General features: G+C 44.2%; 1 protein-coding gene across 5 annotated transcripts in view; it reads right to left on the reverse strand.

The window, feature by feature from the left end:
• LOC147106249 (alanine and arginine rich domain containing protein) overlaps window positions 1–14,988 on the reverse strand; it is a 214,608-nt gene that overhangs the window by 29,913 nt on the left and 169,707 nt on the right. For all 5 annotated transcript variants that reach the window (XM_086009196.1, XM_086009195.1, XM_086009194.1 and 2 more), the window contains one exon: window positions 8,058–8,170. In XM_086009196.1, coding sequence (XP_085865322.1) covers window positions 8,058–8,170 — 113 coding nt within the window. The remainder of the gene's footprint in view (window positions 1–8,057; window positions 8,171–14,988) is intronic.

The following is a 14,988-nucleotide window of genomic DNA, read 5'->3' on the forward strand; positions in this document are numbered from 1 at the left end:
CGACCCGTTGCATTTCTGTCCAGAACTTTGCAGGGTAGCGAGCTCCATTATCCCCGTCAAGAAGGAGGCTATGGCCATCATCGAAGCGGTCCGTAAATGGAGTCATTTTCTCGCTCGTCGCCATTTCACACTTATAACCAATCAGCGCTCCGTGGCCTTTATGCTGGATAACTGGAAATGCACTAAGATCAAGAATAACAAAATACAACTCTGGAGGTTGGAATTGGCCACCTTTAGATACACCATACATTATCGACCCAGCAAAGAGAATGTGGCCCCAGATACCCTCACGCGGGCATTCTGCTCTTCCATGTCAACTTCGATTCTGGCGGATCTTCATACTGACTTATGCCTCCTGACGTTACCCGTATGTTGCACTTTGTTATATCTAAAAATCTCCCATTTTCTACGGAAGATGTGAAAAGAACGTGCTCCTCCTGTAGAATTTGTGCGGAATTAAAACTGCAATTCTTCCGTCCATCGGATGGCTCGCTGTGCAGCGACTCAGCATTGACTTTAAAGGGCCACTGCCCTCCTCAACGCGAAACACCTACTTACTGACTATGGTGGATGAATATTGACGTTTTCCCTTTGCTTTCCCCTGTCCCAATATGCTTACTTCCACAGTGATCAAATGCCTTGATCAAGTCTTTTCCCTTTGCGGTACGGCCAATTTCATCCACTCGATCGGGGTCCCTCCTTCATGTCAAGCGAACTCAAAAGTTATCTCCCCCAACGGGGAATCGCCACAAGTAAAATGACACCGTATCATCCCATCGGTAACGGACAAGTTGAGAGATACAATGCTATCATTTGGAACGCTGTTCGTCTTGCGCTGAGGTCACGCAACCTACCAGACCAGCAGTGGGAAACTATGCTCCCTGACGTGTTGCATTCCATCAGGTCTCTCCTTTCTACGTCTACCAATGTCACACCTCACGAGCGATTCTTCAGCTTCCAGCATCGCTCCACCCATGGGACGTCTCTACCGTCGTGGTTGGTAGCTCCCGGCCCCGTGCTGCTCCGAAGATTCGTCCGATCATCTAAAACTGATCCTCTCGTCGACGAGGTAGAACTCACGGACGTCAACCCCACGTACATGCACGTGCGGTACCCTGATGGCCGGGAGTCCACCGTTTCACTCCGGGACCTGGCTCCCTGTCCGGCCGGTTCCACGGACCCAACCGATAGAGGGACCCACGGGGATGATGCCGACACTCTGCGCTCCCCCAAAGATGACGCCCTACCTGGGGCATCGAGAGATCTGCCAGCTGCCCCACCGGATCCACTCGGGGAGCTGAGCGCTCCCCGTGGGATGGCCATCTGAGGCCAGGACGCCGGTCAATCCCCGGCTATCCAACAGGATGAAGCCAGTTCTGCGCCTGTGGGGACCCGCACCCAGAGTCACGATCTCCCTAGCCTCCCTCGGGTCGATCAGAGCAACACGAGCCCTGTCGATCCACCGGTACGGATCAAGCGGCCCAGGGATCAAGACACGGTCCAGGGAGACGTGGCTTCTAGCCATAAACAAAAATCTAAAAGACTGCGGCTATTTGTGGTCCGCCTGATCCGCTAAGAGGAAGTCGTCGGACTTCCAAATCTTTTAGGCAGGAAGTATGTTATAAATCTCATCATTCATCAAGAAACTACTCGTGAAATAACGCTGGACAGCCAGCTGGTGGCGCCGTCCAAGGAGTATAAATACTCGGGCATCGGCCCCAGCTTGCCAGGGACATTTTGTAAGACAAGGAACTAGTGAAGTACAACTAGACCTCCATGTTCTGAAACAAGTTGAGTAAAGCCTTGCTTTATGCTCAAACCAAGTGCGTAGTGAGTTTTATTACGTCACTCTCTCTTTGCCCCTCTTATTTCCTTTTTCACTTCCCCTCTGAATTTTCTGTATTCAGCCTGGTTCTCACTTGTATTCTCAACCTGACATCAGTCATACATCCCATTTTTCTGCTTCATCTTATTCTCTATCTTTAGTCATCCAGGGGGCTCTGGTTGCCCTACCTTTCCCCTTCGTGGGAAATTTCCTCGAATGTACCCGAACCATCTCCTCTTTAAAGGCAGCCCATTGTTCAATTACAGTTTTGCCTGCCAATCTTTGATTCCAATTTACCCAGGCCAGATCCGTTCTCAAGCCACTAAAATTGGCCTTCCTCCAATAAAGTACTTTTACTCTAGATTGTTCCCTGTCCTTTTCCATAGCTAATCTAAAGCATATGATACTGTGATCACAGTTCCCTAAATGTTCCCCTACCGACACTTGCCCCACCTCATTCCCCAGAACCAGACCCAGCAAGGCCTCCTTCCTCGTTGGGTCAGAAACATACTGACCAATTAAGTTCTCCTGAACACACTTCAGAAATTCTTCCCCCTCTCTGCCCTTTACACTATTACTATCCCAGTCTACAGGAAACTCTCGTTTAAACGGCAACTAAATATCCAGAATTCTCTATTAACCGGCAAAATTCTCACTTCGAAAACACCACCTCAATAACCGGCAATGTTGCCGAGTCCGAGTCTCCCGCGGTGGCCGAGTTAGTCAGTGGGGATAGTTCTCCAAACTGCCACTACTCGGCTTCTTGGCACTGTCAGAAGTCAGAACACCTCAATCCCCCTGTAACAGGAGTCTGACTCTCCCGCGCTGCCGGTAGTCTCTTCTGATCCGCCATTTTACAGGGGTACTGTGCGTCTCCCACACTGCTGGTAGTCATTGCATTGCATTACCCTCAACTGGCAGTACTGTACTTAATCAAGCATCTTCCACCATCCATTTAACAACATTCTGTAGGTGAGTACCCACTTACTGTATACTGCATATTTCTTGATTTTTTTATTTGTCTTTGTTAAAAATAGCCTCGGTAGATAACCCTCTTGGTCATCCGGAATTTTTGATCAACCGGCAACACGCCGGTCCCGGATACCAAAGAGTTTCTTGTATATTAGAAGTTCCCCATTATCACTACTCTATAGTTATTGCACCGCTCTGTAATTTCCCTGCAAATTTGCTCCTCTATATTCTTCCCACTAATTGGCGACCTATAGAATACACCTAGTAGTATAATGGTACCTCTATTGTTTCTCAACTCTAACCAAATAGATTCGGTCCTTGACCCCTCCAGGGCATCCTCTCTCTCCAGCACTGTAATATTCTCCTTAATCAATACTGCCACCCTACTTCCTTTCTTTCCTTCCCTATCTTTCCTGAACACCTTACATCCAGGAATAATTAATACCTAATCCTGCCCTTTTTTGAGCCAGGTCTCAGTCACAACATCATATTCCCACGTGTCTTTTTGCGCCTGCAGCTCACCAACCTTATTTACCACACTTTGTGCATTCACGCACATGCACTATAAACCTATCTTAGACCTTCTTGTATCCTCTCTTAGTCTGACCCCACCTAATACCATACTATTTCTTACTCTAGTGCTATCTGCCTCTCCCAATCCTGAGCACCCAGTTTCTCCTTTCTAATGCTACATCCTGGTGCCCATCCCGCTGCCAAATTAGTTTAAACCCTCCCCAACAGCACTAGCAAACCCCACCGACAGGACATTTGTCCCGGCTCTGTTGAGGTGCAACCCGTCCGGCCTGTACAGGTCCCACCTCCCCCAGAACCGGTCCGAATGTCCCAGGAATCTAAAGCCCTGCCTCCTGCACCATTTCTCCAGCCACGCATTCATCTGCTCTATCCTCCTATTTCTATATTCTAAAATGAAACAGAAAAAGGAGGCTGATGATAAATAAAAATACTGCAGATGCTGGAAATCTGAAATAAAAACAGAAAATGTTGGAGATACTCAGCAGGTCAGGCAGCATCTGAAGAGAGAGAAGGCTGATGATAAATGTCTGGTTCTCTACTGAATTATGAACCTAACTAAATACAAAAAGTACAGACGAGAACTGAAAATGGAAATAAGAGGGGCAAAGAGAGCATATGAGAATAGATTAGCGGCTAACATAAAAGGGAACCCAAAAGTCTTTTATAAACATATAAATTGTAAAAGGGTACTCAAAGGAAGGGTGGGGCTGATTAGGGACCAAAAAGGAGATGATCTTGTGGAGACAGAGGGCCTGGGTGAGTACTTTGCATCTGTCTTCACTAAAGAAGGGATGCTGCCAATGTCACATTAGAGGAGGAGTAGTAAAGAAATTGGATAGGATCAGTATAGATAAAGAGGAGGTACTTAAAAGGTTGGCAGGGCTCAGTAGAAAAGTCACCTGGTCCAGATGGGATGTATCCTAGGCTACTGAGGGAAGCAAGGGTGGAAATTGCAGAGGCTCTGGTCACAATCGTCCAATCCTCCTTAGATAGGGGAGTGGTGCCAGAGGATTGCAAATGTTACACCCCTATTCAAAAAAGGAGGGGGGGGGATAAACCCAGCATTTACAGGCCAGACAGCTTAATGTTGGTGGTGGGGAAACTTTTACAGACATTAGTCTGGGACAAAATTAATTGCCACTTGGAAAAATATGGGTTAATAAATGAAAGCCAGCTCAGATTTGTTAAAGGATGGAAGAGGGTAGTGTAGTTGATGTTGTTTATATGGACTTTCAAAAGGCATTTGATAAAGTATCACGTTAGACTTATTAGCAAAATTGAAGCCCATGGGATTAAAGGGGCTGTGGCTGCGTGGATACAAAATTGGCTAAGGGACAGAAAGCAGAGAGTAGCAGTGAATAGTTGTTTTTCAGACTGGAAGGAAGTGTGCAGTGGTGCCCCCAGTGGTCAGTGTTGGGGGACCAGTTCTCCATTTGATATATTAATGACTTGGACTTGGGTATACAGGGCATAATTTCAAAGTTTGCAGATGACACGGAACTTGGAAATGTAGTGAACAGTGAGGAGGATAGTAACAGACTTTAGGAGGACATAGACTGGTGAAATGGACAGGCACATGGCAGATCCCAGGGATGAAAGACTTCAGTTATGTGAAGAGATGAGAGGAACTAGGGTTGTTCTCCTTAGAGCAGAGAAAGGTTAAGGGGAGATTGGATGGAGGTGTTCAAAATCTTGAAGAGTTTTGCTAGAGTAAATGAGGAGAAACTTTTTCCAGTGGCAGAAGGCTCAGTAACCAGAGGACACAGATTTAAGGTAATTGGCAAAAGAGGTGACACGAGTAATTATTTTTTTCATGCGAGTTATAATGCTCTGGAATGCACTGCCTGAAAGGGTGGTGGAAGCAAATTCAATAATGACTTTAAAAAGGGAATTGGATAAATACTTGAAAAGGAAAAAAAATTGCATTGCTATGGGGAAAGAGCAGGGGAATAGGAGTAATTGGATTGCTCTTTCAAAGAGCCGGCACAGGCACCATGGGCCGAATGGCCGCCTTCTGTGCTGTATGATTCTACTTGTCTTAAGTATTTTTACTGAACTTGCTGACAGTATAAGTGGTTTAAACAATTAACTGCTGGTTACCAGCTCGGTATTGGGATATCTGCTCTTCAGGAAATCTGACAGGGCGACAGGCAGTAGTGGCTAGATATCAGATTGGGCGAGAGGCCTAATATTGATGAAGGTGGTATTAGGGGATAGAGGAGCAGTGAATCTGCTCTCTTACAGGGAGCACATAATGGGGAGTGAGCAGTGGTAAGAATCACAGAAACTTACAGCATAGAAGGAGGCCATTTGCCCTGTTGTGTCTGTGCTGGCTCTTTGAAAGAGCAGTTGCGCTTCGTCCCATCCCGCCGCTTTTTGTCTGTAACCCTGTAAGTTCCTCATCCTCAATGTACCTGTCCAACCCCTTTTGAAAATTGTTGATGGAATCAGCTTCCACCACCTTTTTAGGTAGAGCGTTCCAGATCCCGACAACTCTTAGTGAAACAAATTCTCCTCATCTCCCCGCTAGATCTTTTGCCAATGATTTTAAATCTATGACTTATGGTTATTGACCCACTCGGCAGAGGGAGTAGTTTTTCTCTATCAAAACATATCATCTTGAAAACCTCTATCTGCTCCAAGGAGAACGTTTCTAACTTTTCCAACCTCCTCATAACTGAAGTCCCTCATCCTTGGTAACATCCTGGTAACCCTCTTTGTACTCTTTCCGTAAACATGAGGTCATCCAAAACTCTGCTGCCCGTGTCCTAACTCGCACCAAGTCCCATTCACTCATCACCCCTCGTTGACCTACAATGGCTCCCGGTTAAGCAATGCCTCGACTTTAAAATTCTAATCCTTTTTTTCCAAATCACTCCATGGCCTCGCCCCTCCCTACCTCTGTAACCTCCTCCAGCCCTACAACACTCTGATATCTGCACTCCTCCAATTCTGGCCTCTTGCGCATCCCCGATTTTAATCACTCCACCATTGGCGGCCATGCCTTCAGCTCCCGAGGCCCTAAGCTCTGGAATTCCCACCTTCAATCTCTCTGCCTCGCTACCTCTTTTTCCTTCTTTAAGACGCTCCTTAAAATCTACCTCTTTCTGCCCTAATATCTCATGTGGCTCAGTGTCAAATTTTGTTTGATAATGCTCCTGTGAAGCACCTTTTAAGTAAAAGGCACTATATAAATACAAGTTGTTGTGTTGTTGCAAGGCCTTTACATCTTCCCTGAAGTGTGGTGCCCAGAATTGTCTACAATACTCCAGCTGAGGCCTATCCAGTGATTTACAAAGTTCTAGCATGATCTCTTTGCTTTTATATTCTACGCCTCTATTTATAAACCCAAGTAACCTATAAGGAATTGTGTATATGGACATCAAGGTCTTTCTGCTCATCTACACACTTCAAAATCGTGCCATTTATAGTATACTGTCTTTCCATATGAGTCTTCCCAAAATCCAGCACTTTACACTTCTCTGCATTTAACTCCATTTACCATGCCTTCCCCATTTCACCATCCTATTTCTGTCATCCTGAAGCCTATAACTATCCTCATCACTATCTACTACATTGCCAAGTTTTGTATCATCTGCAAACTTCATAGTGCAAGCTCCCTACACCCGAGTCTAGGTCATTTATAAAAATTTGAAAGAATAATGGACCCAAACTCTGCAAACTACCTACCAGTCTGAAAAATATCCATCCACCACCACCCTTTGCTTCCTGTCACTGACTCAATTCCATATCCATACCACCACTTTCCCCTTAATTCCACGGGCTTCAATCTTCTTAATAGGCCTCCTGTGTAGAACTTTGTCAAATGCCTTCCGAAAGTCCAGGGATACACAACATCTACTATACTGCCTTGGTCAACCTTCCCTGTTACCTCATCAAAGAATTCAATCAAGTTACTCAGACATGATTTGCCTTTAACAAATCCATGCCAGCTCTCCTTGATTAACCCATGCCTTTCCAAATGAAAGTTTATTTTGTCCCTGATAATGGTTTCCAATAACTTCCCCACCACAATGTTAGGCTGACTGGCCTGTAGTTTCCTGGTTTATTCCTCTCCCCTTTTTTGAATAGTGGTATAACATTAGCAACCCTCCAGTCCTCCGACACTATGCCTGTATCCAATGAGGACTGAAGGATTATGACCAACGCCTCTGCTATTTCTACCTTTGCTTCTTTCAACAACCTAGGATGCATTCCATCCCGATCAACATTCCATTACCAACTTTCAGTAATGCTAATCTTTTTAGTACGTCTTCTCTATTACTATCCTGTCCATAACTTCACTCTTCTCTTTCAGTGTAAACTTCACAGCATCTGCTTCCTTTGTGAGAATAGATGCAAAGTACTCAGTTAATACTTTAGCCATGTCCTCTGCCTCTACATGAAGATTTCCCTTTGGGTCCTTAATAGGCCCAACTTTTTCCCTCGCTAACCACTTACACTTTGTATGTTTATAAAATGTTGCCTGTTCACCTTTTCTTGTAACCTCTCTTTGCCTCCCATATAAGAATTTTTAATTCCCTCCTGTACTTTCCATAATCTTCTGGTTTATTAACTGAATCTTGCTCCTGACATAAGAAATAGGAGCAAGAGTAGGCCATTTGGCCCATCGAGCCTGCTCCGCCATTCAATAAGATCATGGCTGATCTTCTACCTCAACGCCACCTTCCCCAATATAAATATGTTACAGAATTTACCATCATACCGGTTTAGTTCTTTTTGAAGCTCATTGTTTCTTTTCATTTCCTGAGCCAGTCTGGTTTCCACTGATCGCTTAAACTCTGCAAGCTTCTTTACTTTTTTCCTTTCACTTTCAACCTTTAAAAAAAATTTTTTTTTTTTTTTTACTCAAGATTAATATACAAGGATGCATGTATATATCTCTATTAAATAATAAAAATAGATGCAAGTGGAAGACACCAATAACTACAAATCAATTTATAATCAATCACTATTTTTTCATCTCATATACAGGAAACTTTGTGCTATCCGGAGGTGAGCTATCCGGCAATCTGGAGCCACCGGCAAAAATCAACAGCCGTTTTTTATTCTTTTTGTTTGTTTTTTTTTTGCTTTGTTTGAACAGTCAAGCTGTGCAAGGTCTGTAGCTATAGCAACAGCTTCAGCTACAGAGCTTTAGGGCCACACCCGAATGTTTAGAAGCTGTTTATACGGAGATAAGAATCTCCGTATCTCTCAGCATTAACTCTGGAGAGTACGGAAGTTCTGAGGCAACGGCAGCAGCTCGGTCCCGTGGGTGCCGGATAGCACAAAGTTTCCTGTACTTACAATTTGAATTTATGGGAAGGTTTAATTCTGTAATCGGCCAAATTGTGCAAAAACACCGGTGGCCTGTACAAAACTATTACTGTAAGTAATGACGTTAACATATGCATCAAGGAGTGACGTTACTAGAGACAACCTCAAAACCATTTAATATATAATTTTTCAATAAAATACACAACTATTTTTCTATATTATGCACCCATGTCACATGATGCAAGCTCTTAATACCAATAATAAGTAAGCAATTTCCATATCCTGTGCCATACAACAGTTGTGATGGGATATGTAAAGAGCTACAACAAATTTCCAGTTAACTATTATTCTATTTATAATAGGTCTAGACGTTTTTCATTTCGAAAATGTAAACCTCATTGGCCCGGATTTCGCGGTTAGCGGTTCATTACACCTACACTTGCCCACAGAATTTCTATGGGTTTTTGCACTGGAACTTGCGGTGATTAGAAATCTAAAACAGCACGGCATCCTCTACAAGGGATCTGGGACCTTTGTGAGCAGAGCAAACAATGGTTTCTCTCCTTAGCCAATCAGATTGAAGAATTCTTACTGAGACACACAGAGTCTGAACCAGGAAGTGCAAGTTAGAAAATTAAATACCAAATCATGTACAGAAAGCAAAATAAACAGGGGGAAAGAAAGATGTGATTAAGAGAGAGAGAGCAATAAAAGAGAAAGAAAAAGTAAAAATAACTTATTTAAATCTCCAAAAATAATTAAAATCTGAAGGAATGAGACTCCACACTTCTAAAAGTTAATTTTCAGAGAGGTTGTTTGGCAGTAATTAAGACTTAGCATGCTATTAAAAATTCACTTAGACTGCAATGGACAAGTCCAAACTTTTTCTAGCATACTTAATGGTTATCTATCACGTAACTACCCCAACTTCATGCTGTTCCATGTGTTTCAATGCAGAGTCTCTCAGCGACATACTGTTCTACCGAAGCCTCTGGAGGAGCAAGGCAACTCGGACAGCAACTTCCTGATTTCTGCATTTAACTGCGTATGTGCAGTCGCCGGAGGTTGCTGTCCAATTTACTCTTTAATAATGGTGAGCACTGATATCCTCACTATTTTTACTGCAAAATCCGGGCCAATATTTTTGCATGTCACTCGACAATGTTCTGTAATTTCTGTCATAAACAACGTATTTATGAAAAGGAACTCATACTTTAAAAATTAGCTCATTAAGTCATCCTACAATGAAGTACAGGTACACTATCCCTGCCCAACGCATTACCGGCACCCGGCTACCGACCATAGAGCACATACACCAGAAACGCTGTTTACGGAGGTCACGGTCCATCATCAAAGACCCTACCCACCCAGCCACAGTCTGTTCGCCCTCCTGCCATCTGGGAGACGCTACAGATGCATTCGCACCCGTACGACCAGATTTAGGAACAGCTTCTTTCCCAGGGCTGTCATCCTACTGAACTCCACAAATAAACTCTAAAGCCTGCACATCTGCCAACGCACTTTATTAGGGTTATGTTTATGTTAATGTATTACAAGCCAAATGTATGTTGAATGTTTAAATGTCTTAATCTAAATGTACACTCTCGGGAGCCGCAAGCCTACATTTCGTTGCACTGCACTTGTGCACTAACAATGACAATAAAGTTGATTATTATTATCCGAAAGCCTTGGGACCAGCTGAGTTTCGGTTTTCGGAATTTTTCGGATTTCAGAAGGTATTATTAGAAGACTGGGAAGTTTGTATTTAATATAAATTTTTAAAAGTTCAGGCTACCTCTTGCGACTGTTCCGTGTCTCATTCCTCTTCCTGCTTCTCTGGAAAGCCGGATATCGGCTGACTCCTGCTAAGCTGGCCCACAAATCAGGTCGGGGGGAGGGTGGGGGGGGGGGGGGAGGGGGAGAGAAAAGAATATCGGACGGGCCGCAGTTCGGATCGGGTCGGGTGGGGGGGGGGGGGGGGAAGAAAAGAATATCGGACGGGCCGCTGTATTGTTGGGTTCACTCTCCCGGTACCTCCTTCACACTGCCCAGCTCGGCCTGCAATCTCCTACCCAGGAGGGAACTCTGTGACCCTCTGCCGTGCTCAGCGTAAGTCGTGCGCCACTCTGGTCATGTCGTGCGCACGACTTACGCTGAACGAAAAAACTTTCGGTTTTTAGAGGTTTTCGGAAGTTTGGATAAAGGATAGCCTACCTGTAGTTGGTGTTTTTTTTGTTTATATGCACCTTGATTTTTACAGATAATTCCAATTTTTCCATACATTTGCCAATGTGGAATGCTGTAGATATATTTTATACAAATACATGTGCTGTAGTGATAATGTTACATTATGTAATTACTGTTCTCTGCAGCCGTGACGGAGTTCCGAAGGTTGTGTTGCATGCCCAGTGCCAGGGTTAAGGACATCTCCTCGCGGCTGGAGAAGAACTTGGAGTGGGAGAGGAGGATCCAGTTGTCGTGGTCCACGTAGGAACCAATGGCATAGGTAGAACTAGGAATGAGGTTCTGCTGAGTTAGAGGAGCTAGGGTCAAAATTAAAATGCCAAGACTCGCAGGTGATAATCTCTGGATGGTTACCCGAGCCATGCCCAAATAGGCATAGGGACAAACAGATTAGAACGTGAAATGCGTGGCTGAAAGAGTGATGTGGGAGGTAGGCGTTTCGCTTCATGAGGCACTGGCACCAGTACGGAGGAAAGAGGGAACTATTCTGTTGGGACGAGCGACACTTAAATCAGGCTGGGACCAGTAGGACTTTAAACTAATGAAGTTGGGGGGTCGGGTGAAAGGATTCAAGAAAGGGTAAATTCAAAAGTAGTAAGACAAGTGTCAAGTCTGTAGAGCAGAGTAGCGATTTGGGTAAAAATAAACAGAGTGGGTCAGGAAGGGACAGAGAGATTAACAAAGGTAGTAGTCTATTAGAGACTAAGGTGACATCAGGAAAAATTAAAAAAGTTAAAGCTAAAGGCACTATATCTGAATGCGCGAAGTAGTCACAACAAAATAGATGAATAGCACAGTTAGAAATAAATGGGTTTGGTCTAATAGCCATTATGGAGACATGGTTGCAGAGTGACCAAGGTTGGGAACTAAATATTCCAGGGTGCTTGATTTTAGAAGAGATAGGCAAAATGGAAAAGGGGGGAGGGTAGCCCCGATAATAAAGGATGGGATAAAGACAGTAGAGAGAAAGGATCTTAGTTCGGAAAAGCATAGTGCAGAATCAGTTTGGGTGGAGCGAAGCAACAGCAAGGGGCAGAAAACACTGCTGGAAATAGTTTATAGGCCCCCCCAACAGTAGTTGTCGAGTCAGGTAGAGTATAAATTAGGAAATTAGAGGTGCATGTAATGAGGGTAATACAGTAATCATGGGGGACTTTATTCTTCATATAGACTGGACAAACCAAATTTGCAGTCATAGTGCAAAGGTTGAGTTCATGGAATGTATTCAAGATAGTTATCTAGATCATGTCGAGGAACCAACTAGGGAACAGGCTATTTTAGATCTAGTATTGTGCATTGATAAAGGGTTAATTAAAACCTTGTAGTAAAGGAGCTTCGGGGGAAGAGTGATCATAATATGATAGAATTTTATATTGAGTTTGAGAGTGATTTAGTTAAGTCCGAAACTAGGGCCTTAAATCTGAACAAAGCAAACTATGTAGATATGAAGGGCGAATTGGCTAAGGTAGATTGGGAAACTAGATTAAAAGATATGACGGTAGATAAGCGATAGCAAATACTTAAAGAATTAATTCATAATTTGCAACAAATATACATTCCTCTAAAGAATAAAATCCCCATGGGATTAGTAGTCCAACTGTGGCTAACAAGAGAAGTTAATGACATTAAAGGAAGAGGCTTAGAATGTTGCCAAAAATAAATAATAAGCCTGAGGATTGGGAGGATTTTAAGAATTAAGCAAAGGATGACCAAGAAATTGATAGAGAAAATAGAATGAGAATAAACTAGCAAGAGACATAAAAACAGTTTGTAAAAGCTTCTATAGATATGTAAAAAGAGATTAGCGAAAGTAAACGTGGGTCCCTTACAGGCAGTGACAGGAGAAATTATAATGGGGAATAAGGAAATGGAATAAGGAATAAGAAAAGTAAACAAATACTTTGTATCTGTCTCCACGGTAAAGACACAAATAACAGCTGTCACTGTGGGGAACCAAGGGTCCAGCAAGAATGAGGAACTTAAAGAAATTAGTATTAGTAAAGGAATTGTACTGAAGAGATTAATGGAACTAAAAGTAGACAAATCCCCTGGACCTGATGGCCTACATCCTAGGGTTTTAACAGAGGTAGCTACAGGGTTAGTGGATGCATTAGTTTTGATCTTCCAGAATTCCCTAGCTTCTAGAACGGTCCCCGCAGATTGGAAGGTAGCAAATGTAACCTTGCTATTCAAGAAAAGGAGGGAGAGAGAAAACAGGGAACTAGAGACCAGATAGCCTGATGTCAGTAGTAGGGAAAATGTTAGAATCTGGTAACAGGGCACTTAGAAAATCATACTATGATTGGGCAGAGTCAACATGGATTTATGAAAGAGAAATCGTGTTTGATAAATGTTAGTTTTTTGAGGTTGTAACTAGCAGGGTAGATAAGGGGGAACCAGTGGTTGTAGGGTATTTGGACTTTCAAAAAGCATTCGATAAGGTGCCACACAAGGTTATTACACAAAATTAGGGCTCATGGGATTGTGGGTAATATTAGGATTAGCATGTATTGGTTAACGGACTGAAAACAGAGAGTAGGAATAAACGGGTCATTTTTGGGTTGGCAGGCTGTAACTAGTGGGGTACCACAAGGATCAGTGCTTGGGCCTCAGCTATTTACAATCTATATCAATGACTTAGATGAGGGGACCGAGCGTAATGTCTCCAAGTTTGCTGATGATACAAAGTTAGGTAGGAATGTAAGCTGCGAGGAGCACGCAAAGAGGCTGCAATGTTATACTCCAATCCCTCTGTAATAAAGGCCAAGAGTAAAGGGGGGAAAAATTTGGTTGCTTTGCGCCTCCCGTTAGCACCCTCTTAGCTAATGGGGCGCAAAGCAACTAGCGCCCGGGCACGGTGCCTCCAACGCCTCCCGTGAAATTCAGCGGGAGGTTAGCGGTGGCGCTAACTGTTAGCGCCCCGCTCGCGATCTTCGGTAGCGCCCCCCGATTTACTGCCGGACGCTATGTCCGACGGGGTCAAGGGAGCCTACCTGCGGCTGGGGCGGCGCTATTTAAAGGCGAGGAACCGGGCGGCCATTTTTGTTGCTGGCCGCCTCTCAGCCCCCGTCCCGCTGCCGTCCCCGGCCTCCGGACACGCCCCCCCCCCCCCCCCCCCCCCCCGTCGAGTGCCAGCTGCGCTCCATGAGCCCGGCACTTCTCGAGTGCCGGGCTCTTTTGCTGGCACTCCAATCCCCGGTGGCCCAGCTGGGCCCCGGGTCGCGCTGCGCAAGGCCCCTCCCCTTTAAGGGGATGAAGGCCTGCAATACCGCGGCGCAACGTGCCGCAGTGCACGTCGCGCCACGATATTCCCTCGCAGCGCCCCAAGAGGGAGGCAGGGCGCTTCCAGTAGCAACCCGCTTCCCTCTTGGGGCGCTATCACTCAATTTCGGCCACGGGGGCGCTAATCTTTCCGGGGCGCTCCTCAATTTTCCCCCCCAACAAGTCTTATTACAATTATATAGGGCCTTGGTGAGACCACACCTGAAGTGCTGTGTACAGTTTTGGTCACCTTACCTAAGGAAGGATATACTTGATTTAGAGGGAATGCAACTAAGTTTCACTAGACTGATTCCTGGGATGAGGGGATTGTCCTGAGAGATTGAGTAGACTAGGCCTATATTCCCTTCACTCAAAGGGTTGTGAATCTTCAGAATTCTCTGCTCCAGTGAGTTGTGGATGCTCAGTCGTTGAGTATATTCAAGACAGAGATTGATAGATTTTTGGATACTCAGAGAATCAAGGAATATGGGGATAGTGTGGGAAGGTAGAGTTGAGGATCAGCCATGATCTTAATGATTGGCAGAGCAGCCTACTCCTCTCCTATTTCTTATGTTCTTGTGTAATTGTTGGAAAGTAATTAGTAATTTTATTTTATGTTTTACAATCAGGCTGCATTTTGGTCACAGATCAGTTTTCCAGCTTCACCACCTTCTCATATGTCATCTGAAATATTGCCTATAAATTGAATTTTTTTTACAATACTAAAAATTGAGAAAATTTATAATTGGGAGTACAACTGTAAAGTATAGAAGACAAAATTAGGCACTTCATACCAGATTGTTTATCAATATATTCAATTAGACAATAAACACCTACATTCAGGACCATAGACAGTAAACAATACAGAATGT

The sequence above is a fragment of the Somniosus microcephalus genome, chromosome 16 (assembly GCF_052327205.1).
Source record: "Somniosus microcephalus isolate GS21.2 chromosome 16, FLI_Smic_1.0, whole genome shotgun sequence".
NCBI classification, from domain to species: Eukaryota; Metazoa; Chordata; class Chondrichthyes; order Squaliformes; family Somniosidae; genus Somniosus; species Somniosus microcephalus.